Source organism: Lemur catta, chromosome X (assembly GCF_020740605.2).
Source record: "Lemur catta isolate mLemCat1 chromosome X, mLemCat1.pri, whole genome shotgun sequence".
NCBI lineage: Eukaryota > Metazoa > Chordata > Mammalia > Primates > Lemuridae > Lemur > Lemur catta.
This window is the reverse complement of record NC_059155.1, coordinates 47,379,815-47,405,679: the sequence shown is the minus strand read 5'-3', so window position 1 is coordinate 47,405,679 and position 25,865 is coordinate 47,379,815. Positions and strand designations below refer to the sequence as shown.

The following is a 25,865-nucleotide window of genomic DNA, read 5'->3' as shown; positions in this document are numbered from 1 at the left end:
TCTAGCACTCTCCTATCTTGTTTTTTTCCTCCACTTCATTTCTCTTGGGACCCTTGGCCATTTTCCGTACTCTTACACCTACTTTATTCCACCATTGCTATTGCTTCTCTCCTAAAACACCTGCAAAGCCTATTTTATCTTTATTTTTTACATCTAGTCCATTTCCCACTAAGTTTTGAGTGTCATCTTTATACTGTCCTTGGCATTCCTCTACTGTAACTTTCTGTTGAGGTTTTTTCTATTAAGGTTTTCTACCAATCCATCCCCTTCTTTTGTGGCTAATTTCGTAGTCTCTTAATCATCCTTTTCTATCTTTTCCTGTAATTCTTTTTCTGTCCACGTTTCACATTTAGAATTTTCTTTCCACACTCATATAATGAAGATCTTCCTTTCTGGCCACTCTTCTGATTTTGTGGAGAGACTTTCCTTAGACTCACAGGCTTCTTGTAACAGTTAATCCTCATCTGGCTTCTGCTTAAACTACTTCATAAATGTTTCTGTTCTGCTGTCCTCTGTCCTGTGTTTTCCTTTGTGTTTATTCTGTCCTCTCTAACATAGTTTGTACCTATTTAGTTATTTTTTGTTTTTGTTGTTTTATTTTTTAATTCACTAATTTATTCAACACATGTTTTGATTTCATCTGTTGTGTGTCAAGGGCTGTGTTGGGGTCTAGGGTAGTAATGTAGTACTTGTTAGTTTATAAAGTGATTTTCGTGTATGATCTTCATAGCAGTCCTGAGGTATAGACATTTTAAGTGACTCCATTTTGTAGTTGAGGAAAATGAAGCTCAGAGAGATTAAATAATTTGTCTGATATCATACAGTTAATGACAGAGCCACCATCACCTGAATCCAAATCCTTTATTTTCTTCACTACTGATACTAAAAGACAGTGGATAAAAAATTATTTAATCCTTTTTGATATTCCATGTTATAATTTGTTTATATTACTGGATAGACCTTAGATGGCATAATACAGATGGAGAGCAACAAGCTTAAATTTCCTTTTTTATTAATTGACTGAATTTACTAGGGCTTTTTTGTATATAATTTTTATGTTTTTACTTCTGCTAGGCATTTGAGAACAACCTTTTTCGTGCTCCAATTTATCTTCATAAGATGCCAGAAACTGACTTCCTGATTATTCGGACAAGACAGGGTTACTATATTCGGGAATTAGTAGATATTTTTGTGGTTGGCCAGCAATGCCCCTTGTTTGAAGTTCCTGGGCCTAACTCCAAAAGGGCCAATACACATATTCGAGACTTTCTACAGGTAAGACTGGGAAGATAGGAAGGGGGTCAGGATGTATATAAAAATGGTATGTGGGTTAGGGAGCACATCAGGAAAGATGAAAATATTGGCACTTAGTGGGGAAAGAGGCTGTAGTGAGAACTTTTATTCTTTTCTTTGCCAAATAAAATACATTTGGTTTGTTGGGCAGGTTTTTATTTACCGCCTTTTCTGGAAGAGTAAAGATCGGCCGCGGCGGATCCGAATGGAAGATATAAAAAAAGCCTTTCCTTCCCATTCAGAAAGCAGCATCCGAAAGAGGCTAAAGCTCTGCGCTGACTTCAAACGCACAGGTCATCAGTTGTGACTAGTTATTTGTCCTGTCTGCCTCTTTCTAAGAAAAGAGTTAACAAGGCCAAGCATGGTGCCTCATGCCCATAATCCCAACACTTTGGGAGGCCAAGGCAGGAGGATTGCTTGAGACCAGGAATTTGAGACCAGCCTGAGCAATATAGCAAGATTCTGTCTCTACAAAAAAATTTTTTTGAAAAATCAGCTGGGTGTGGTGGTGCATGCTTGTAGTCCTAGCTATTTGGGAGGCAGAGGCAGGAGGATCACTTGAGCCCAAGATTTTGAAGTTGTAGTGAGCTATGATTGCACCACTGCACTCTAGTCTGGGTGACAGAGTAAGACCCTGTCTTTAGAAAAAAAAAAAAAAAGAATTGTGATGGCTTTCAGTTAAGGGATAAGCATACAGCTAATAAAATAGAAATTGTTGGCCATCAAAGGTAGGAAGTAGCAAATCTAACTATGGAGGCTCTGATTACTTGTTTGATTTTGGCTGCCAGGAAATTCAGTGTGTGATTGTTGGATATCTTATATGTAGGAAACCTAGCAGCAGGGGTTTTCTTGGCCAGTCATGCCAACAGCTGTGGCTAGGCGTGTTACCTTCTAGGCATTGCCTGGTTCAGTCTTGGTTTGCTATCCCTATTGCTGTCAATGAATCTCAGGGCTTTTGGAATTCAGAAGTCTCATTCTCTCTCTCTCTGCATCTTTTCCAGGGATGGACTCAAACTGGTGGGTGCTGAAGTCTGATTTTCGTTTACCAACTGAAGAGGAGATCAGAGCTATGGTGTCACCAGAGCAGTGCTGTGCTTATTATAGCATGATAGCCGCAGAGCAGCGACTGAAGGTGAACACCTTCCTCTTAGGCACTGCTTATGCCTGTGTTGTTTTTCAGAGAGATAGGAGAGAAGACTCTTTCTCATTGTCTTAGAGATAGTTACTAGATTGTTACCAGTTACTAAAAAATTCAAACTTAATGAGGTACTCCCTGTGTATATCAGTTCTGGGGAAAATTACAATGTAGTTAAATATCAGTGGGAAGGCTTAATGAGGGACTTAAGGCATATTGCTTTGCTTTGAAAATGGTTGCTCATCCACCTGGGTGGTGACTTTGAATCTCTCCTCTTTGCAAGACAGGCATAAGCAGGGAAAGTACTTGTTAGCTTCCCAAGTGGGCAGAGATGATGATGGTGTTAGATGTATGGTTTAAAGAAGGACAGAATCCTTATAAGGTGAAAACAGAAAAGATCCATCTGGGTGGGACAGTATAGCTCTGTCCCACTGAGTTAATGAGTCTCAGTTAATGAGCACCTCTGTTTACCTTCCTTATAGGCCCCTAACTGTCTGCATATTAGCTAGTAAGTTCCTTGGAATGTGGTAATATGTCTTCTAATAGCTTAAGGATTGTACAGTGGTGATAGATACAGTGAAGACTTTACAGCATTCATTGTCTATGCAAAACAAGCTTTGATATTCTGTACTTGGTATTCAACAAAACTTGTGCTTTGTATTTTTCAATTGACTGATGTATGCATTGATTTGTCCTCTTCCAGGATGCTGGCTATGGTGAGAAGTCCTTTTTTGCTCCAGAAGAAGAAAATGAGGAAGATTTTCAGATGAAGATTGATGATGAGGTAAGGCTTTACATTAATTTTTATTAGTGCATCTCAGTTATCCTTTTTAAAGAAACAGCATTATTGAGATAAAATTGACATACAATAAACTGCACATAAAGTATACTGTTTGATATGTTTTGACATGTTTATACCTGTGAAATCCTCATGACAAAATAATGAGCATAACAGTCACCCCCAAAAATTTCTTTATTCTCTACTGAAATCTCTTTCTCCTGCCTCTTCTTTTCCCTACCCTGTGTCTGTACCCTGGCAACCACTGATCTGCTTTCTGTCACTATAGATTACTTTATATTTTCTAGAATTTTAGATTATGAAATCATATAGTATGCTTTTTAAAAAAACTGTGGTAAAATATACATAATATAAAGTTAAACATCTTAATTTTTAAGTGTACAATTCAGTAGTGTTAAGTACATTCACATTGTTTGGCAACTCATCTCCAGAACTCTCTTCACCTTGCAAAACTGAAACTCCATACCCATTAAACAACAACCCTTCCCATTTTCTCCTCTCCTCAGCCCTTGGCAACTACCATTCATTCTACTTTATTTCTGTGATTTTGACTACATTAGATACCTCATATAAGTGGAATCCTATAGTATTTGTCTTTGTGACTGGTTTATTTTCCTCAATAAATAGCATAATGTCCTCAAGGTTCATCCATGTTGTAACATGTGTCAGAATTTCTTTTTTTTTAAGGCTGAATAATATTCCATTGTATGTGTATACCACTTTTGTTTATCCATTCATTTATTGATGGATATTTTGGGTTGCTTCCACCTCTTGGCTATTGTGAATAGTGCTGCTGTGAATGTGAGTATACAAATATCTCCTGAAGACCATGCTTTCAGTTCTTTTGGATATATACCCAGAAATAGGATTAGTGACTCCACATAGTAATCTATTTTTAATTTTTTAAGGGACCTGATTACTGTTTTCCATAGCAGCTGCATCATTTTGCATTCCCACCAGCAGTGTGCAAGAGTTCCAATTTCTCCACATCCTTGCCGACACTTGTTATTTTCTGTTTTTTTTAATCATAGCCATCCTTATGGATGTGAAGTAGTATCTCATTGTGGTTTTGATTTGCATTTCCCATTTGCATTTCCCAAATGACTAATGACATTGAGTATCTTTTCTTTCATGTGCTTGTTGGTCTTTTTATGTTGTCTTTGGAGAAATAACTATTCAAGTCTCTTGCCCCACTTTTTTACTGGGTTGTTTGGTTTTTTGTTGTTGAGTTGTAGGAATTCTTTTTTTTTTTTGGAGACAGAGTCTCCCTCTGTTGTTGCCCGGGCTAGAGTGCCGTGGTGTTGGCCTAGCTCACAGCAACCTCAAACTCCTGGGCTCAAGCAATCCTCCTGCCTCAGCCTCCCGAGTAGCTGAGGCGTGCGCCACCATGCCCGGCTAATTTTTTCTATATATATTTTTAGTTGTCCAGATAATTTCTTTCTATTTTTCAGTAGAGACGGGGTCTTCTTCTTGCTCAGGCTGGTCTTGAACTCCTGACCTTGAGTGATCCTCCCACCTTGGCCTCCCAGAGTGCTAGGATTACAGGCGTGAGCCACCACACCCGGCCTGTGGGAATTCTTTATGTATTATGGATATTAACCCCTTATCATATAAATGATTTGCAAATATTTCTTTCCACTCCATAGGTTGCCTTTTCACTCTGTTGATTGTGTTCTTTGATGCATAGAAGTTTTTAATTTTGATATAGTCCAGTTTATCTATTTTTACTTTTATTGTTGGTGCTTTTGATGTCATATTCCAAAAATCAATACCAAATCCAATGTCATAAAGCTTTTGCCCTATGTTTTCTTCTAAGAGTAGTACAGTTTTCGCTCTTTCGTTGAGGTCTTTGATCCATTTTGAGTTATTTTTGTATGTGGTGTCAATAAGGGGCTAACTTCAATTGTTTTGCATGTGGCTGTCCAGTTTCCCCAGCACCATTTGGTGAGCATATTCATCTAGGTTGTTGTATGCATTGGTAGCTTGTTTCTTTTTACTTTTTTATTAGTATTCCATGGTACATATGTAGCACAGTTTAATTGCCTTGGAACATTTTGGTTGTTCAGTTTTTGGTTATTACAAATAAAGCCATTTTAAAAATTTGTATATAATTGTGCTGTGAATATTCACATATAAATCTTTGCATTAATGTATATTTCCTTTTCTTTTGGGTAAACACCTAAAAGTAGAATTGATGAGTCATATGGTAATTTTAACCTTTTGAAGAACTGTCACTGTTTTCTACAGGAACTGCACCTTTTTATATTCGTTCTTTTTATTTTTTCATTTTTCATTTTGAAACCCGTAGTGAAGGAAACCATTTTGTATTCGTATTAGCAAGTAGGAGGGTTCCATTTTCTCCACATCCTTGCCAGTAGTTGTTATTTCCTTTTTTTCTAATTTATGGCCCTCCTAGTGGGTGTGAAGTGGTCCCTCATGGTGATTTTGTTTGTTTGTTTTTGAGACAGAGTCTTCCCTCTGTCGCCCTGAGTAGAGTGCAGTGATGCCCTAGGTAGAGTATGAGTAGAGTATTACAGGTATGAGCCATGGTGCCTGACCTGTTTGTTTTTGAGATGGGGTCTCGCTCTGTTGCCCTGGCTAGAGTAGAGTGGTGCAATCTAGCTCACTGCAATCTCCAGCTCCTGGCCTTCTGCCTTAGTCTCCCAAGTAGCTGGGACTACAGACACGTTCCACTGTGCCTGGCTAATTTTTTCTATTTTTAGTAGAGACAGGGTCTTGTTCTTGCTCAGGCTGGTCTCAAACTCCTGAGTGTCAGCCATCGTGCCTGGCCTTCATTGTGGTTTTAATTTGTATTTCCCTAATGGCTAAAGATGTTGAACATCTTTTTGTGTACTTATTCATCATCCATGTATCTTCTTTGGTGAAGTGTTTGTTCATCTCTTTTGTCCGTTTTTATTTTAATTAGTTGTTTGTGTTCTTACTGAGTTTTGAGAGTTTTTCACTTATTCTAGGTAAGAGTCCTTTATCAGGTATCTGATTTGCAAAGATTTTCTTCCAATCTGTTGTTTGTCTTTTAATTGTCTTAACAATGTCTTATGAAGTCCAATTTCTCAATATTCTCTTTTGTTGCTTATGGTTTTGGTGCTGTATCTAAGAAATTTTTGTCTAATCTAAGGTCACAGAGATTTTCTGACGTTTTTTACTAAAAGTTTCATTGTTTTAGATCTTACATTTAGATTTGAGTGAATTTTGTATAGGGTGCAAGGTATGGGCTAAAGTTTGTTTTTTAAAATATGAATGTCTAATTATTCCAGCACCATTTGTTAAAGAGTTGAATTACCTTTGAAAACAAAAATTTGGCCAGGCGCAGTGTCTCACATGTGTAATCACAACAGTTTAGGAGGCCAAGGTGGGAGGATCCCTTGAGGCCAGGAATTCAAGACCAGCCTGAGCAAGAGCGAGACCCCATCTCTTCAAAAAATAAGAAAAATTAGCTGGCATGGTGGTGCACACCTGTAGTCCCAGCTGCTGGTGAAGCGGAGGCAGGAGGATCGCTTGAGCCCCGGAGTTCGAGGTTGCAGTGAGTTATGATGACACCACTGTACTCAAGCCTAGGTGACAGGGCAAGGCCCTGTCTCTATTAAAAACGAAAGAAAGAAAGAAAGACAGAAAACCCCAATATTTGATCATATCATACTACTGCCCGTAAACTTTCTCTGGATCCTTCTTTTAGAAAAGTCCTTAATATAATTTATAAGACTCTACATGATTTGGCCCTTGCATATAATTCTAACTGTCTTTCATCTCCTGTCATTGCCCATCTTATACTCTAAGCTCCAAACATACTGAAGTTCATTCAGTTCCCTGAATTTCTTTCTCTTGCTTTCCAGAATTTTGCAACTGTTATTTCTTCTGCCTGAGATATTTTTTTCTCCACTCCCTTTCCATCTGCTCTTCATCTGCAAATTATAATCTCTTGGAAGCTTTCCCTCATTCTCACCCTGGGGTTAGGATGGGATGATAATCCTTCCCTTTATGTACGTATAGCACCCTTTACTTTCTTTCTTTCTTTTTGGGTTGTTTTTTTTTTTTTGAGACATGGTCTCAGGTTCTCGCTTTGTTGCCCAGGCTGGAGTGCAGTGGCCGGATCATAGCTCACTGTGGCTTTCAATTCCTAGGCTCGAGCAATCCTATCACCTCAGCCTCCTGAGTAACTGGGACTATCTGGCTAATTTTAGAATTTTTTTGTAGAGACAGGGTCTGGCTATGTTGCCCAGGCTGGTCTTGAACTCCTGGCCTCAAGCAATCTTCCTGCATCGGCCTCCCAAAGTGCCGGGATTACAGGCATGAGGCACCATCCCCAGCCAGCACCCTTCACTTTCTTATCATGACATTGATAGTATAACATTGAACTTGGTTAGCTATTTGGTTTTTTCCTCACTGACATGAGGTTCATGAGAAGGTAGTGCCTGGCATGTAGTAGGCATTCAATAAATATTTGTTACATGAGTAACTGATTGTAAAAAGCAGAGAATGAGCAAAGCATTGTTGTACTACTCTTTCATGGTTGGAATGAAAAATGAGTGGATGTCTTAAGAGTTTCAGAATTTAAGGGTTCTGTTGAATGGCCTTCAAGATTGAATCTTGAATAAAGAATTGTCCATTTTCTAGCTAATCATGTATACTATTGACTAGTTTGTGAGCACATTTTCCCCTTGTCTTAATTCTCTTAATTATTTTGTGGTATTGGTAAACACTATTCAAGGTCCCAGGAGAGGACAGACCTTTTTGACCAAACCTGTGACAGAGATAGAATAATGGACTGTGATTTAGTGCTGCTAGGTTTGGGACCAGTGCTTTGAAAACATGCATATAATCTATTTTGAGAACGTATAGATCATTCTAAAGAAGCTATTTGAGCAATTGGATAGTCAAATGCAGTCATCAGTCTAATTTTGAGCATTGTGAAGGTAGGGGAAAACACTTTACTTGAGAATGCTTAGTGAAATCCAAGGGATATGGGGCTAAAGGATATTACTGTTCCTTATGTTTCTGCTTACCCTGGTTGAACTCTTGGCCTCTATTTACTGTCATGACTTAAGTATCATACATACAAAAGAAGAGAACTGAGTACTAGGCAGCCATATTTAATTGCTGATCTTTGTGAACAGTTTAAGAAAGTTCATTATAATTATTTTACCCTTCTAGGTAATCGCTAGACATAGAGCAAATGTTTCCTACAGGCCTGAGAATCTTTTTCTGTATCTCAGGTTCGCACTGCTCCATGGAATACCACAAGGGCCTTCATTGCTGCCATGAAGGGCAAGTGTCTCTTAGAGGTGACCGGGGTGGCAGATCCCACAGGGTGTGGTGAAGGATTCTCCTATGTGAAGATTCCAAACAAACCAACACAGCAGAAGGTAAGATTGTCTGAATTTCTAGAAGAAGAAAGTCAAGGGAGAAAGAAATGGAGATGAATGGAGGTGGAGGACCTGGAAAGTGGTTAAATTGTCAGAATGACTTAGATGTTTAGTATAAGGAGTTCAGTTTCTTAGGATTCTCACCTGTTTTTGTTTGAGATAGGATGATAAGGAGCCTCAGCCAGTGAAGAAGACAGTGACAGGAACAGATGCAGACCTCCGTCGCCTTTCCCTGAAAAATGCCAAGCAGCTTCTACGTAAATTTGGTGTGCCTGAGGAAGAGGTGAGTATGGAAGATAAAAACTTAGAGGATCCTAGGGGCCTTGTATAGAGAGGGAAAGGCGAGGAGGCAGGTTTAAAGAACAATCTGGAGAACTTTGTAGTATGCTGGGTCTTGGATACTTTTTCAGGAGTTAGATTTCCCAAAGCTTTCTTTTTAATCTGCTTTGGGATGGTTTTTCTTTTTTGGTCTAGCTCTAATTATGTGGGGTTGGTTTGTCCTTTGAAATCCCTGAATGATTTGTACGTTATGTATTTATGTATGTGTACGTCTGTTTGTCTCATAGATTAAAAAGTTGTCCCGCTGGGAAGTGATTGATGTGGTGCGCACAATGTCAACAGAACAAGCTCGCTCCGGAGAGGGTCCCATGAGTAAATTTGCCCGTGGATCAAGGTTTTCTGTGGCGGAACATCAGGAACGTTATAAAGAGGAATGTCAGCGCATCTTTGACCTACAGAACAAGTGTGTTGTTTAGTGCTGTAGAAAATCCAAGCTGGGGAGTCCACTTGCTCTAGGCTTCTTGGGCGTGGCTCCGGGTAAAAAAAATCACAAAAGCAAACAAACAAAAAAAGAAAATCCAAGCTGGAAAAGGGAAGGGTCCCAAGCACTATTTTCTAATGAAGAGGAGGTCATCTAAAAATGTGACTAGGTGGTGAGATATTTGTGATGACAGGGTAGTATTTGTTGTAATAGTACCACTTGAGTACCTGTTCCCTTCAAAGCAGCTTGGCAAAAGTTTTAAATGGCAGGCGCTAGGCTTGAGCTCTATGTTCCATGTTAACTCTTATGTCCTACTTGGGCCTGACAGCCAAAACAATAGGAACAGGTGACAGGGTTTTTTCTGAAGGTTTAGTTGTAAGAGGATAGTAACGTGCTATTGAAAATGACCAGTGTGCTGATTTGTTTCTCAAGTTTTCTGTAGGAGTTCTGAAGAGTTACTGTAATTTTTTAAACTTGCCTTGTTGACTAAATAGTTAGGAAAACTTTATAAAGCTTTTCTGTTAAGGGCCCCATGTCTTAGTGGATTTTGAGTGTGCCTTTTTAAGGTAGATTTTCCAATTTTCTACTCTTTCCTGCAACCATATTTTCTTAGCTTTTTCCATCCTTTTGTATATCTCCTGGTCTTAATTTAACATTGTTTTTTTCTCTCTTTAGGGTTTTGTCATCAACTGAAGTCTTATCAACTGACACGGACAGCAGCTCAGCTGAAGATAGTGACTTTGAAGAAATGGGAAAGAACATCGAGAACATGTTGCAGAATAAGAAAACCAGCTCTCAGCTATCACGTGAACGAGAGGAGCAGGAGCGGAAGGAACTACAGCGGATGCTACTCGGTGAGGGTAGTGGCTTCACAGACAGACAAGAAAGAAAAGGATCGAAAAAGGAGTATAAATAACTGCAGACTATAACTGAGGCAAAGCTGGAGGCAGAAGAAGTAGGGGATGAGTGTAGAAAAGCCTATAGATGAGGTAGAGAGCTTTCTGCAAACTGGACTCTAGGTTTATCTTTGGGGGACAAATTGAAGAGATGTTGTCAATCTACTGCTGCCTCTGTCTGTATCAGGAGCCTGGCCAAGCCAGGGCTCAGTGCTGTACTTCAAATGAGCTTTCTGGGCACTCATCCTAGAGGGTAAGAGTTTTTAATACAGAATCTGTGGATGAGTTTGGGGAGTTGTCCTTGAACCCTCTGAAATTACATGTAAAATTCTATGCAAATGTGCTTTTTCTGAGAAGATTATTAAAGGAGTCGTAGACCCTAAAAAGAGTTCAAAATCACCAGCCAAAAATTGCAGAATTTGCGGGCAGGGATGATGATAAAGGCCTGAATTGGGTTGGGATATAGACATTGAGGATCAAAAGGGGAAAAATCAGGCTACCTTAAGATTTCACTCTGGACTTACTAGAAAGATGTTAGTATCATCGATTAAAGTAGTAAATTTCAGAGAAAGAAGCAGGTTTAGGAAGAGAATGTGGAATGTGTGGAGTTTTAGTTCCCTGGGACATTCCTGAGTGTAGATGTCAAGTAGGCAGTTGAAAACTTGGATATAGATACTAAGAAGAGAGGATAAAGGCTGAAGATGAAGATTTCAGTGAATATTCTTACTCACAGTAGTCTTCCCTTTGTTTGCTCCTTTCTATAAAAGTTTTGTACAATTTTATTTTTCTGGCTACTTTGTAAAGATGTGATATAGTCCTTCCACCAGTGTGGTCCTCTAGACCTCTACTAGTGTGGTCCTAGACCACAGTATCTACATCACATGGGGATTTATTAGAAATGCAGAATCTCAGGCCTCACTCCAGATCTACTGAATTAGAACCTACATTTTAATAAAATACTCAGGTGATTCCTATTTATATTAAAGTTTAAGAAGCATATGCTAGGCCTAAGACTCTGCACTTGTTTCTGTGGTGTCACTTTTCCTCCCTGAGTGCTTGGTTGGGTGCTTTTCTTTAATGTGATGATCAACTACTTTCTGCTTGGACTTTTCTCTTCCCTTGTTCAGAGGAATCAGAATACCACTACTGCTCCTCTGTCTCCTATAGCAAACATGTAGTTCTTTCAGAACTTTTTCTACTTGTAAAAATGGAGAAATTGGCAGTGGTAAAATGAAGTCAGGAAAGGATAAATCAATGTACTCTTGGGGCTGGTGGTGACTGATGCTTTCTGTAGAAACAGATTTGTAGCATGTTGAGCTTCAGTGTCTCCACTCAACCGCAAGAAAATGACTATTTAAGTGGTAGGGGGAATGTTTGGAAATCTTTTTCTACCTTGCAGCAGCAGGCTCAGCAGCATCAGGAAACAATCATAGAGATGATGATACAGCTTCTGTGACTAGCCTTAACTCCTCTGCCACTGGCCGCTGTCTAAAGATTTATCGCACATTTCGAGATGAAGAGGGGAAAGAGTACGTTCGCTGTGAGACGGTCCGAAAACCAGCTGTCATTGATGCCTATGTGCGCATACGGACCACAAAAGATGAGGAATTCATGTAAGTTTGATTCACTGCTTTCAAACAATGATAGGGAGAATAGTAATAATGGTGGGTAATGGAGAGTGGGTGCTTTGAGTTTTAGTGATAGGATTCTTCACAGTCATCCCTAAAACTTTACTGTAATTGGAAACTGTCTTGCCTTTAGATCTTTGGGTTTGAACAGAGCCAAATCACAGAGAAAATTTTGTATTTGCCACATAATAAAGACATACCTAGTTCCATCTGGCTCTGCATTTTGATTGGTTGATTTGCAAAAATCTTAGGGATTACTCAGGACTTATTGTGAAAGAGGTGCCTCTCTAGATGGAGGGCTAACTGATGAGGGAGATGGGAATGGCAGGTGGTAGCCCCTATTATTTCAGCCTGGATGGATTACTTTAATTCTGATATGTTAGCTATAAAGACAATCTTCTTGGTTTAGGTTTGCTTATGGTCCTGTGATTTCCTTCCCCTCCTGTTATTCAGTCGAAAATTTGCCCTTTTTGATGAACAGCATCGAGAAGAGATGCGAAAAGAGCGGCGGCGGATTCAAGAACAACTGAGGCGACTTAAGCGGAACCAGGAAAAGGAGAAGCTTAAGGGTCCTCCTGAGAAGAAGCCCAAAAAAATGAAGGAGCGTCCTGACTTAAAAGTAAATATAATGTGATATGATCACAACCAATGAAGCAAAGGAAGAAAGCATACCTTTTTCCTTAGCTTTTGGCGTCCTCTGTTACTGGGAATGAGGGCAGCATTGTGGAAAGCTAGTTTGTGAATTGATGTGGCTACTTCAGTGTTATTAGTACTAGTATGAATGGTACGGGCAGTACAACACCCACTCTGGTGCCATTGTTCTCATTGGGTGTCATTTATTCTTCACTTGAAATATTTCCTAGAAGTCAAAATAGGTTTGGTAGATTTTTTTACACATATGTTTGTGTCTCCGTGTATATGTGTGTGTACATAGGCATAGGGACATGAATGTACCTGTTTTCTATAAAGTGACATCTGTCTTACAGTGTTGTATTAAATGATATAATGCATAGGAAGCACTTTATAGACTGTAAAATACTGAAAGTAAAGCACTGTTATTAACATGTACTGAGGTCATTATTTTAATGTTTTGTTCTTGTACGTGATATTAGACACAGTATTGGCCCCCTTTTACAGATGAAATTGAGGTCTGGGATACCGATGCCACTTAGTTGCAAAACTGAGGTGGAGACTTGGTATCATTGAGCCTTTTTCTTGTTTTTACTAGAGGCTGGGAATACACCCATTTGGCTGATTGTGCTGCCGCATGTGGGCTTAGGCTTCTAGCAACGTTTCTTTTGCATATTTAATATTTTTATAGTGCACAACTTAAATTGGGAGTGGTATCCTCTTTTTTTCTTCCTTCCTTGATTTTTAAAGCAATATGGAGTCCCTGGGTTTCATTTTATTCTTCACAGGTCATTTCCATACATGCCCTTTTGTCTAGTGGGTTCTGGTTGATAGGTGCATAACAATTCTATTAGAGCAAAAGTTCTGAAGCTGCTCTTGTTTCTCCCCTGCCTTATATATACAGTTGACCCTTGAACAACATGGGTTTGAGCTGTATAGGTTGACTTCCAGGCACGGATGATGGGTTGTGGAATCCATATATATGGAGGGCTTACCTTTTGTATGCTCAGGTTCCACAGGGCCAACTGCAGGACTTGAGTATGCGTGGATTTTGTTATACTCAGGAAGTCCTGAAACCAGTCCCCTGTGAACACTGAGGGATGACTGTACTACTTATCTGCTTACCTCTGACACTTTGATACTTTTCCTTTGCAGCTGAAATGTGGTGCATGTGGCGCCATTGGACACATGAGGACAAACAAATTTTGCCCCCTCTATTATCAAACAAATGCTCCACCTTCCAACCCTGTTGCCATGACAGAGGAGCAGGAGGAGGAGTTGGAAAAGACAGTCATTCATAATGATAATGAAGAACTTATCAAGGTTGAAGGGACCAAGATTGTCTTGGGGAAACAGCTAATTGAGAGGTAAGGGATAGCAGGCAGGAAGTACTATGAGACAGATCTATTGGAGTTTGGTGATGTTGGTGGGTGGCAGGGGTGGATGTGATAGGTTCTCTGATTGGAACTGAGGGTACAGGGATTTTGATTAATTTTCCTCAGTAATTGTTACCAGTAAAGAAAATTGCACCACTCATTAGGTTCTACCACTTGCTCTTGGGCATGCTACCTAATTTTTTTGAGTCTCACTTTTAGTTACAAAATAAAATCACCCTTACCAGGGTAGTTAAAAAGATAAAATGAAAGAGACTATAAAGAACATAGTACAGTACCTAGCATATAATAGATGCTCAGTAAATGTTAATTCTGTTTTCCTGTTCTACTTCTAGGCACTCGTAATATTTGCAAGGTTCCTAATCTCAGAGTGTTCTGATAATGGACCATCTAAAAAGATTGAGGACACATATAAACTATGCATATACCTATCTTTTGCCCTCAAAGAATTTAATAGATCATAAAATGGAGAAGTTTTGAAACTTTTTTCCCTAACTTTTTAGTTTGAAAATTGCAAACATACAGAAAGGTTGAAAGAATACAATATACTGTTTCTCTAAATTCACCAATTGTTAACATTTTGCCACATTTGCTTCATCTTTGTATATCTATTTTTTTTTTCAGTGAACCATTTGGAAGTAAGTTAGTTGCAGGCATTATGACATTTCACTCCTAAATTCTTTAGCACACATCTCCTAAGAATAAGAATATAACAACATGATATTACCACACATAAGGTTAACGTTAATTAACAGTAATGTGTAATACTCAGACCTCATTCAAATTTCCCATTGTCTCAATATCCTTTATTCCTCCCCTCCCCAATTCTGGATCTAATCCTAGTTCAAACATTAACTATATTTTGAGTCTCTCTTAATCTAGAATGATCCTCCCTGCCTTTTATGTTTTTCATGACATTGAATTTTTTGAAGAGTTCAAGCCAATTGTCTCATAAAATATCCCACATACTGGATTTGTCTATTTCTTTTTTTTGAGATAGGGTCTCACTCTGTTGCTGGGGCTAGAGTGCCGTAGCATCAGCCTAGCTCACAGCAACCTCAAACTTCTGGGCTCAAGTGATCCTTCTGCCTTAGCCTCCCAAGTAGCTGGGACTACAGGCATGCGCCACCATGCCTGGCTAATTTTTCTATATATATTTTAGCTGTCCAGATCATTTCTTTCTATTTTTAGTAGAGACAGGGTCTCGCTCTTGCTCAGGCTGGTCTCAAACTCCAGAGCTCCAACAATCCGCCTGCCTTGGCCTCCCAGAGTGCTAGGATTACAGGCGTGAGCCACCACGCCCGGCCAGTTATTACGTTTTGAAGCACATTAGAAAAGGCAAATGTGGTATCTTGATCCCTTACAATGGAAGGGAAGAAGGTGGATGGGCTTAATGATTAAGGGAAAACCCAAACTAGTTTTTTTTTTCCAAATCAGTTTTTAATTTCTTGTTTCCATTCTGAATGAGTTAGGTTTCCTAGCCCTTTAACCCTAAAACAGAATGTTAAAACTGGAAGGATTCTTAAAATTTCTTTAGGCTAGTTCCCTTATCTTCCAAATAGGAAACTGAGGTGAAGTTGTGACTTGCCTAGTTCTTTATTAATTTAGAGATCCTATGAGGCCTGGCCTGATCTGAGCCTTAGAAGGTGGATGTCTGGCCTTTGGTTTGGCTTTTTCCTCCCCAGGCTCATGCTCAGGTACTTGGGACTTTTTCATCGTAGTTCCTTTTTTTTTTCTGGGAACTAGAAATAGGGGCTGTATCTTATGGAAGTGTTATTGATTACAGTGCAGATGAGGTTCGAAGAAAATCTCTGGTCCTCAAGTTCCCTAAACAGCAACTTCCTCCCAAGAAGAAACGGCGAGTTGGAACCACTGTTCATTGTGACTATTTGAATGTGAGTATCTGTATTGCTTCCTTCTGATCAGATGAGTTCTCGTTGATTTCCCCCAGCCTTCTATGCCATGGCTTTGACAGCCTTAGATTCTCCCATTGGCCTTGCCCTAAGATTATGTATACTATTCATTAAAAGATTTCTAAAATATATTTGCCTGGTTAGAGAATGTGAGGCTTTTTGGTCTAAAGAAGCATTCTGGTTGCTTGTTTTTCCATAGAGACCTCATAAGTCCATCCACCGGCGCCGGACAGACCCTATGGTGACACTGTCATCCATCTTGGAGTCTATCATCAATGACATGAGAGATCTTCCAAATGTGAGTTCATTGCATTGGATATCTACTGTAGGGATGACAAGGCTCTTTGTTCTGTTTGTGATTTCAGATATGGGGTAGTAGTGTATAGACCTAGGTACCTGGAATTCCTAATTCTTTGGGATGTAGTATTTTAGGTTTTTTTTTTTTAACAGTTTAGTAGAGGAACCAGACCTGCTCCATCTAGAAAGATTCCTTTGAGAGTTGATGGCCAGGTAGACAGGTAAGATGTGAGAGTCTTCAGGAACTGGATCTGGCAAGTGTTCTTTGCTCATGGATCGCACTGGCTCTTGTTTGCACAGACATACCCTTTCCACACTCCAGTCAATGCAAAGGTTGTAAAGGACTACTACAAAATCATCACTCGACCAATGGACCTACAAACACTCCGTGAAAATGTGCGTAAACGCCTCTACCCATCTCGGGAAGAGTTCAGAGAGCATTTGGAGCTAATTGTGAAAAATAGTGCAACCTACAATGGTAAGAATCACCTGTTCTTGACTGTAAAGGTCACCTTTTAGTTCCTGATTTATCCGTTACTAGTCCTAAATTCAGACTAGACTAGCTGAAAAGAGTACAATTTATTAGTGTATTTGGGGGTGTGGAAATCAGGTAATGTACATTTTCAGTCATTGAATAAATACTGCTACTTTTTATTCCCACTATTCTTATATCCTCTGGACAATTTGGAGTCTATCTGTTAAAATGAAACAGTTACATGTGGAGTAGTGGGAGGAAGAAGTGGGCCTAGGTTAATAGAAGAGAAAGGCATTCAGTGTGGCTGGAACCTATGCAGAGTATGTGCTTGTGACCATATTTGCTGTATGTTAATCTTTGATTTGGTTCACCAATTTGTTAGAGGGGCCATTATATGTCTACTTTGCTTAAAAGCTAGAAAGAGGAAGAAATCTGTTTAAAAGGGAGGAAACAGTACAATTTCTGCATGTAAAGAAAAAGATTTTCTGGTTTCTAGTTGCATCTTTGAGCACAGATTCATATATAAGTAGAGTAATTCACAGTACAGACAGATAAAGTGTGAATCATGGCTCTGTCACCTACTGATTGAGCTACCCTAAACAAGTTATTTAATTTCTCATGGCTTCCTCCATTTTCAATGACTGGCTCCCATACCCACTATCACTTCCTGCCACACTCACCATTATGTTTCACTAAATATCCCATGCCATTTTTTCATGTCTTTGCTCTCTCTCTCTGGAATGGCCTTTCTTCCATTCAGTGGTAAATTTCCATTTGTATTTCCAGACCAACTCATACCATCTCCTCATAAAGATTTATCCAAATTGCCTAAAATATCCATTTTTCTATCCTTTGTGCCACCCCCCACACACAATTAAGTCAACTTTTATAGCTCTTATTGTTACACCATAATTACATATCTGACTCTCCCACCACTTTGTGACATTCTAGAGAAACTGTGTCTTATTTATGTTTATATTCCCAGAGCCTAGCAGAGTGCCACATATATACAAGGGAAAAATAAATTTGTTAGGCCCAACTGTCATTTGGGTTACAAGGATAAGTACTTAAACAAAAATCAGATTGGAAGGGGATGGGAAGAAAGGTATGAGTTAATTTTGAAGATACAGAACTTGAGATGCCTATGGGTCATTGAGGTGGAGATGTTAGTAAAAAAAAATTAGAATTTAAAAAATCATAACTTTATCATTGCTTTGCATTCTCCTTCTAGTTGACTATTTTGTCTTCCTCATTCTCAAATGCTGATAATAACAGTAGTAGTAACACCTAGTGATGCCAAGTGCTTTACTTGTATAATTTTCTTATCTTTCACTGTAAGAAATCTTTGAAATGGGTACTATTGTAATCCTCATTTTCCAGGTGAACATACAGGCCTGTAGTGTTGCAGAGTAGAGATGTTGATCTGGGTATGTCTAACTCTAGAACCTGTGCTCTTAACTACCATGCTCCATATACTCTTCTATGCCTTTTTTTTTTGTTGTTGTTGTTTGTTTGTTTGTTGGTTTGAGATAAGGTCTCTCTCTCACCCTAGCTAGAGTACAGTGGCGTCATCATAGCTCACTGCAACCTCAAATTCCTAGGTTCAAGCAATCATCATCTCTCAGCCTCCCAAGTAGCTGAGACTACAGGCATGCCTCACCATGTCCAGCTAATTTGTCTGTTTTTTATAGAGATGGGATCTCACTCTTCCTCAGGCTGGTGTCAAACTCCTGACCTCAAACAGTCCTCCCACCTTGGCCTCCCAAAGTGCTAGGATTACAGGCATGAGCCACTGCACCTGGCCACTCTTCTACTTTTTCAGTTCCCATTCACACCTCACAACCCTGCACTTGCCTTCTGTTGAAGTACCGGAAACATCCTAATTGCTAGATCCACAATTACAAATTGTGTATGCCTTGTATGGAAAAATTATAAATTATCCATTGAATCTTTTCATCCATCCTCAAATTCTTATTCCCCATCCATATATCATTTTCAAGGTATTAAAGGCAACAGTACTATTATCATGCATGGATACACACAAATGAAGAAAAGAGTTAAGGCCAGGTGTGGTGGCACGCCTATAGTCCCAGCTACTCCCAGCTACTCGGGGGGGCTGAGGTGGGAGGATCACTTGAGCCCAGGAGTTTGAGGTTGCTGTGAGGCTATAATCACACCGCTGTACTCTAATCCAGCTGACAGCAAGACCCTGTCTCAAAAAAAAGAGTTCGGGAGGCTTAGGCAGTAGGATCGCTTAAGCCCAGGAGTTTGAGGTTGCTGTGAGCTAGGCTGACGCCATAGCACTCACTCTAGCCCGGGCAACAAAGTGAGACTCTGTCTCAAAAAAAAAAAAAAGAGTTAAAATTAGTTCATTTATTCATATTATGTATCTGTTATATGTTTGGCACTGAAAAATGGAGATAAGTCTAGCGTGTCTTGAACTCCTGGCCTTAAGCAGTCCTCCTGCCTCGGCCTCCCAAAGTGTTAGGATTACAGGTGTGAGCCACGGCACCCAATCTCAAGTCTAGCGTATGTATCTAACCCAGCAATTAGGCCTGGTGCATGGCATAATATTAGGTTCTTAAGTAAATGTATTAAAGGGATAGGAAAGCCTTGACAGATCTTCACTCCCATTTTTAATGGTCCCATGTCTTACTTTTCCTCTATAGGGCCAAAGCACTCATTGACCCAGATCTCTCAATCCATGCTGGATCTCTGTGATGAAAAACTTAAAGAGGTAAGACATTTAGAATGAGAGAAAGGCAATGGAATTTGAAGTTGGGGGATAGCAGGGTTTAGGAAGTAGGGAATTTAACAGAAGAAAGAGTATATGTGGGAGTAGCAGATTTTAAGTACGTAAAGGCTAGAAGGGACTTTAAACTCATATAGGCCAATCCCTTTTGTAGATGGACAAACTAACTCCATAGAAGAAAATACTTCCTCTGGGCATCATGACTATTAAATAGTAAAGTTAGAATTAAGATCCAGAGCCTACATAAATCTTTAGAAAGGGCAAAGGAAAGTGACTTCTCAGGAAGTCAGCAGTAGCTAAGAGATTAGCCAATGTTTTGGCAGGGAGGAATTTTAATTTTTAAATGATAATATATATTCCATCTTCTTGCCAAAAACAATTGTGGCACCTTATAAGCTTACAAAAGTACAATTATAATGATGAGGTTAATATTGAAGTAGACATTTCACAAAAGAGAATAACTAAATGGCCAATAAGCATAAAAAGATTCTCAACTTGAGCAATGATTAGGGAGATGCAAATTTAAATCACTATTGGATACCACTACATACCTACCATAAAGGCTAATATTAAAAAGACAGTACTAAGTGTTGATGAGGATGTGGAACAATGGGAACATAAACTTTTTCCTAGTATAGAGTCTGAAATGAATTTATTGGGTTAAGTCCCCTTATACAAAAGTCTATAATCAACAGTATGTTTAGTATTTTCAGTAGCAGTTCTATAGCAGAAACAGCATGATATTAAGGCCTAACTTGCCAAAGATTTTTTTGGGGGGGAGCTAAGCTATTGATATCCAGGGATATATATTTTTGGTGATCCAGAAGAATAGTATGTAGAGGCCCGGGTATGAGTGGCTCATGCCTATAATCCTAGCACTTTCAGAGTTCAGGGAAGGAGGATCGCTTGAGGTCAGGAATGCAAACTCCCTTCTCTACAGAAAAATAAGAAAAAATTAGTGGGGTGTGGTGGTGCATGCCTGTAGTCCCAGCTACTTGGGAGGCTGATGTGGGAGAATTGCTTGAGCCCAGGAGTTTGGGGTTGCATTAAGCTGTGATCGTGCTGTTGTGCTACAGCCTAGGCAACAGAGGGAGATCAAGTCTCTTAAAAAAAAAAAAAAAAAAAGGAATAGAATGTAGAATACCCAAGGAAGTTGTTGTCATTTTTGTCCCTTTTCTTGGAATATCATTTATCTGGACTTTTTGCCTGGAACTGTATAATAGACAACTCAGAGTTAAACTTTTTGGGGCAAGGGTAATAGCTAGCTGAACCTTAAATTATATCTTAACTTTTCTGTAGTGATCATACCTCAGGGAAACCTCTGTCTTGGCTTTGGTTTGTTGCATTTCAGAAAGAAGACAAATTGGCTCGGTTAGAGAAAGCTATCAACCCCTTGCTGGATGATGATGACCAAGTGGCATTTTCTTTTATTCTGGACAACATCGTCACCCAGAAAATGATGGCAGTTCCAGATGTAAGTGGTCTCTGTGCTAAATATTGTGAGAGTAGTACAGAGGAAGGAAAGGAAGTATAGAGTGTGCATCTGTATGTATGTTAGAGAGCCTGAGTAGTGGTGTATGTTAATTGAGACTGGTATGTAATTTTAAATATTGACCTTTTTGCTGTATGAGTGTATTATCATTGACATCAAAGAGGCCAGGAGTCTGCATGTAGAGAGGTTCTTGATTTCTGTTTTGACATTCAGTATTTGAATGCTCCTGAGTAGCTCTGGAGAGAAAGGATACCAAATAATGGGAGGCTCTTGATTCAGAGGTGCTTCTAGGCAAATGACACTTTGTTAATTACCAAGTGTTTGTTGTCTTTTGTTTAATTTTGTTGTTGTTATAATGATCCTTCCCAGGAATTAACTGAGTTTCCTTTTGCACTGTGGGCATATTTTCTACATGTGTAATGCTATAAAACTTTTGGATGGGACTAGGGAATAAAGAATTTTAAGTGTCAGTGTAGAGCAGGGGTTCTTACCCTGTCAGGGCACAGAAATCCTTAAAGTAATCTATGAATTCCTTAAATCATATACAGAGTTTTATATGATTATGTGTTTTTCTGGAAAAAGGGTCCATAGCTTTTGTCAGGAATATCTGTGACCCAATGAAGGTTGAGAATCTCCGGTATAAAGAGTGGTTTCCATTTAATTTCCCATGCTTTCTTTTTACTAGTCTTGGCCATTTCATCATCCAGTTAATAAGAAGTTTGTTCCAGATTATTACAAAGTGATTATCAATCCAATGGATTTAGAGACTATACGTAAGGTGAGTATTTGATCTAAAAATGCCTTTTTGTATTCAAGAAGTGACTTTGTATGTGTATCTGAGTGCCTGATTCTTTTCATTACAGAACATCTCTAAGCACAAGTATCAGAGTAGAGAGAGCTTTCTAGATGATGTAAACCTTATTCTGGCCAACAGTGTTAAGTACAATGGTGGGTATTTCTCTTTTCTCTCTGTCCATCAGTCTATCCATCCAACATTAGTTAGCATTATTAAAACTTAAGTGCATAATGCAGCTTTGAGCCGTGATAGCAGAAATTTTTAAGTGACTTAGTCTGCTTTTTTTAAAAAGCAGGCACATAGTGTAGTGTGTAAAGTTTGTTATTAACTATTAATGATGAAAAAATAACATGCTTACTTTTGAAATCTTGGAAAGCATAGAAAAATTGGGTGAGAATAAAAATCAAATGAATATTACTTTGGGCTTTGAGCCATCACTGCTTTTCCATGAGATGTGAAAACTCAATTGTGCCCCAAACACTTAGGTGGAGCTTAGGGAAGTGTGTGGCTGTAGACCTTTGTGAGCTTCCTTGGTGCATGGAGTTTTACTCAGTATATGAATTGATTGAATGATATATACCAGGCTCTATTCTAGCTACTTAATCTACTGATAGGAAAGACAGTCACTATCCTCAAATAATTCACAATCCAGTTGATGGAGAGAATTAAAATGCAGCTTGACAAGGGCTATAATAGAAGGATGTATGAAGTATACCAAAGGAAAGCAAGGAGTATCTTAACCTGAGGGTTAGGGAAGGCTTCATAAACAAGCTAATACAGCTCAGTTTTGAATGACTCATTTGTTAAGCAAACATTGATTGAATACCTTGCATGTACTGGCACTTACAGATGCTACAAATATAAAATCAAATTAAATATGATCCCTGCCTCCAAATTGGTTACAGTTTAGCTGGAGAAACAGAAAAATTGCAGTACTTATTTCTTTTCTTTTCTTTTTTTTTAATTCTTTCACCAAGAAATGCAGTACTTAAATATTGTGCTAGAAGCATGCACAGAGTGCCACAGAACAGGGTGTCTAAATCAGAGTGGTATTAAAGGAATCTTTCTAGAAGAGGATTTTCTTAAGCTGAGTTCTGAAGGATCAGTGATGTTTGCTAGGCAAAGAACATGGAGGAGAAAGTCTTATAGGTAGAGAAAAACAATATATAAAGGCACAGAGGCCGGGCGCGGTGGCTCACGCCTGTAATCCTAGCACTCTGGGAGGCCGAGGCGGGCGGATCATTGGAGCTCAGGAGTTCGAGACCAGCCTGAGCAAGAGCGAGACCCCGTCTCTACTAAAAATAGAAAGAAATTATATGGACAGCTAAAAATATATATAGAAAAAAATTAGCCGGGCATGGTGGCGCATGCCTGTAGTCCCAGCTACTCGGAAGGCTGAGGCAGAAGGATCGCTTGAGCTCAGGAGTTTGAGGTTGCTGTGAGCTAGGCTGATGCCGCGGCACTCATTCTAGCCTGGGCCACAGAGTGAGACTCTGTCTCAAAAAAAAAAAAAAAGCACAGAGGCCTGAAATTGCATGATAAGTTTAAGAAATAAGACATTGGGGCTGGACCTGGTGGTGTGTGCCTGTAGTCCCAGGTACACAGAAGGCTGAGGCAGGAGGATCGCTTGAGCCCAGGAATTCAAGACCAGCCTGGGCACACATGGTGAGACCCCGTCTGTATAACAATAACAAAAAAAAATTAAAAAAAAAAAAAAGATGTTCGGATTGCAGTTCAGTGTACATGTTAATGAATGACTAAAACCAGTTCTGTGTTTAGAGAAGTAGACAGGAGACAATCAGAGAGAGCCTTGTATACCATACTTGAGAGGTTTTACTTTATCCTAAGTGGGAAAACATTGAACGAATGGAGCAGAGAAACAATGATTCCATATAACTCCTTACGCAAATAGAAGAGGGAGCTAAGGGAATTTGAGAGAATTGCCTAGCATACTGAGGTCTTAACTAAGAATCCACATGATTGTATGACTTTTTTCCTGTAATATTTAGCAGCCCAAGCAGTATGGCTGTAAGTTTGTCAGATAGAAGGGATAAAGAATCAGAGAGAGCAGGTGAAGGAGGGAGCAACCAGATAGACAGATGAGGAAATGGGCATTCTGGGCAGAGAACAGAATGTTCAATATCATGGAGGAATGAAGGAACAGGACAAGTTTAGGGAACTGTACATGACTAGAATATATATCATTAAGGAGATGAACCGCCTTCTTTGTTCCTTTTGGGTTTGGTTGTGCTCTTCTTATTACTCTCTTGTACTCTTCTTATACTCATTGGAAATTAGAGAGTGGAAATGCCCTTTGTTAGGTCAGTTATCTTTCTATTATTTCCTGAAAACACCTGAAGTTTAATCCATGATTCTGGTAATGGACGTGGGCTCACAGACATCTAAAAAAAGACTATATATAGCAAGTGATAAGCAAGCAAGAGTGTTACAGGAAGGCTGCTTGTCTTGGTGATGGCTGATTTAAGACATAGGGCAGACTTAGGAGGAGCTTATGTGAAGCAATAAGAAAAACCCAGAAGGTGATGATAGAAGAACAAGCAGAGGACAGATGGACAAATCACAAAAGACAAAAATTAAATTGTTAACAAACATAAATAAATATGTGATTGCACGAGTAATCAAAGAAATGCAAACTGAAAGAAATGCCTTTTTTTTTTTAACCTTAAGCTCAGTTTTTTCTTACTTTATTTTATTTTATTTTACTTTTGAGGCAGGGTATTGCTCTGTCCTCCCAGGCTGGAGTGCAGTGACATGATCATAGCTCACTGCAGCCTTGAACTCCTGGGCTCAGGTGATCCCCTCACCTCAGCCTTTCAAGTAGCTAGGACTATAGGTGTGTGCCACTACACTCAGGTAATTTTTTAAATTTATTTATTTTGTAGAGATGGGGTCTCACCATGTTGCCCAGGTTGGTCTTGAACTCCTGGCCTCAAACGATCTTCTTGCCTCGGCCTCCCAAAGTGCTGGGATTATAGGCATGAGCCACCATACCCACCCAAGTTCTTTTTTTTAATGGAAGTACTCCATGCTAATGAGGCAGGTACTCTCACATATTGCCGTTGATAATAGAAAATTGTGAGACATTTCTGAAAAGCTACTTGGCAACATTGAGAGACTTAAAAATAGTTAAGTGAATACTTTATAGTTAAGTGGATTTGGATTTGAGTATTGGCCCCACCACTTAATAAGAGCATTATGACTTTGGGAAAGTAACTTAGCCTCTGCTTTCCCATCTGTAAAATGGGAATAATAATAGTATTTCCCCCTCAGAGCGTTATTGTGAGGATGAAATAAAATAATACATGTTAAGTGTTTGGCACATGGTAAGATTATAATCTGTCCTAATCAAAGATGTAGGCAAAGGTGTTCATAATAATGTTATTTATATTAATGAGAAGTAAACCTGAATGGTTAATGTAAAGGGAATGATTAGTTATAGTGTCACCTATATGGTAGATTATTAGGTAAAGATAAAAACTCTTGGGAAAACTAATTATCAAAAAACGCTCACAGTGTTAAGTGAGAAAAGCAGAATGCAAAACCGTTCATTTCATCTCAGTAATGTTTTTGGAAAAGATGTATATACATAGAAAAAACAGCTGGAAGGAAATGCACTACAGTGATAATAGGGGTTATCTCTGAGATATGGGGTTAGGCTTGTCTTCATTTTCATCTTTTGTATGTTTTTCAAGTTTTTTACTGGTGTAGGAGGCAGAGAACTTTTCTAGAGAAAGTGACTTTTGGGCTGAATTTTGAAGGATGATGTTTATAATAGCAATTATTGAACACCTGTACCAAGCAGATAGTCAAGTAGAAAAAGGTAGGGAAGAAGTTTCAGGCAGCAGCACAAAAGCAAAAATAGATGAAAGTGCCTTAGTTGGGGAAGTGCAAATAGTTAAGTTTGGCTAGAATACAGACTGAGAGCTAGGTTTGGTATTAAGAGATGAAGTTTTTTTGTTGTTGTTGTTTTGTTTTGTTTTTTTGAGTTCCATTGTTTTATTTTTTTTGAGACAGAGTCTCATTCTGTTGCCCAGGCTAGAGTACTGTGGCGTCGGCCTAGCTCACAGCAACTTCAGACTCCTGGGCTCAAGTGATCCTTCTGCCTCAGCCTCCCGAGTAGTTTGGGACTACAGGCATATGTCACCATGCCCTGCTAATATTTTTTTGTATATATTTTAGTTGTCCAGATAATTTCTTTCTATT

The 25,865-nt window shown here is 39.1% G+C and overlaps 1 protein-coding gene across 6 annotated transcripts in view; it reads left to right on the top strand.

The window, feature by feature from the left end:
• Positions 1 to 25,865, top strand: part of TAF1 (TATA-box binding protein associated factor 1) — a 79,174-nt gene that overhangs the window by 15,014 nt on the left and 38,295 nt on the right. For 5 of the 6 annotated variants that reach the window (XM_045538641.1, XM_045538642.1, XM_045538639.1 and 2 more), the window contains exons 15-32: positions 1,075 to 1,275; positions 1,445 to 1,586; positions 2,295 to 2,425; positions 3,132 to 3,212; positions 8,459 to 8,608; positions 8,772 to 8,891; positions 9,175 to 9,350; positions 10,044 to 10,222; positions 11,664 to 11,877; positions 12,346 to 12,511; positions 13,678 to 13,889; positions 15,703 to 15,811; positions 16,029 to 16,127; positions 16,427 to 16,604; positions 19,271 to 19,338; positions 20,705 to 20,827; positions 21,531 to 21,623; positions 21,709 to 21,793. In XM_045538641.1, coding sequence (XP_045394597.1) covers positions 1,075 to 1,275; positions 1,445 to 1,586; positions 2,295 to 2,425; positions 3,132 to 3,212; positions 8,459 to 8,608; positions 8,772 to 8,891; positions 9,175 to 9,350; positions 10,044 to 10,222; positions 11,664 to 11,877; positions 12,346 to 12,511; positions 13,678 to 13,889; positions 15,703 to 15,811; positions 16,029 to 16,127; positions 16,427 to 16,604; positions 19,271 to 19,338; positions 20,705 to 20,827; positions 21,531 to 21,623; positions 21,709 to 21,793 — 2,527 coding nt within the window. The remainder of the gene's footprint in view (positions 1 to 1,074; positions 1,276 to 1,444; positions 1,587 to 2,294; positions 2,426 to 3,131; positions 3,213 to 8,458; positions 8,609 to 8,771; positions 8,892 to 9,174; positions 9,351 to 10,043; positions 10,223 to 11,663; positions 11,878 to 12,345; positions 12,512 to 13,677; positions 13,890 to 15,702; positions 15,812 to 16,028; positions 16,128 to 16,426; positions 16,605 to 19,270; positions 19,339 to 20,704; positions 20,828 to 21,530; positions 21,624 to 21,708; positions 21,794 to 25,865) is intronic. The other variant, XM_045538638.1, reaches the window with a different exon arrangement.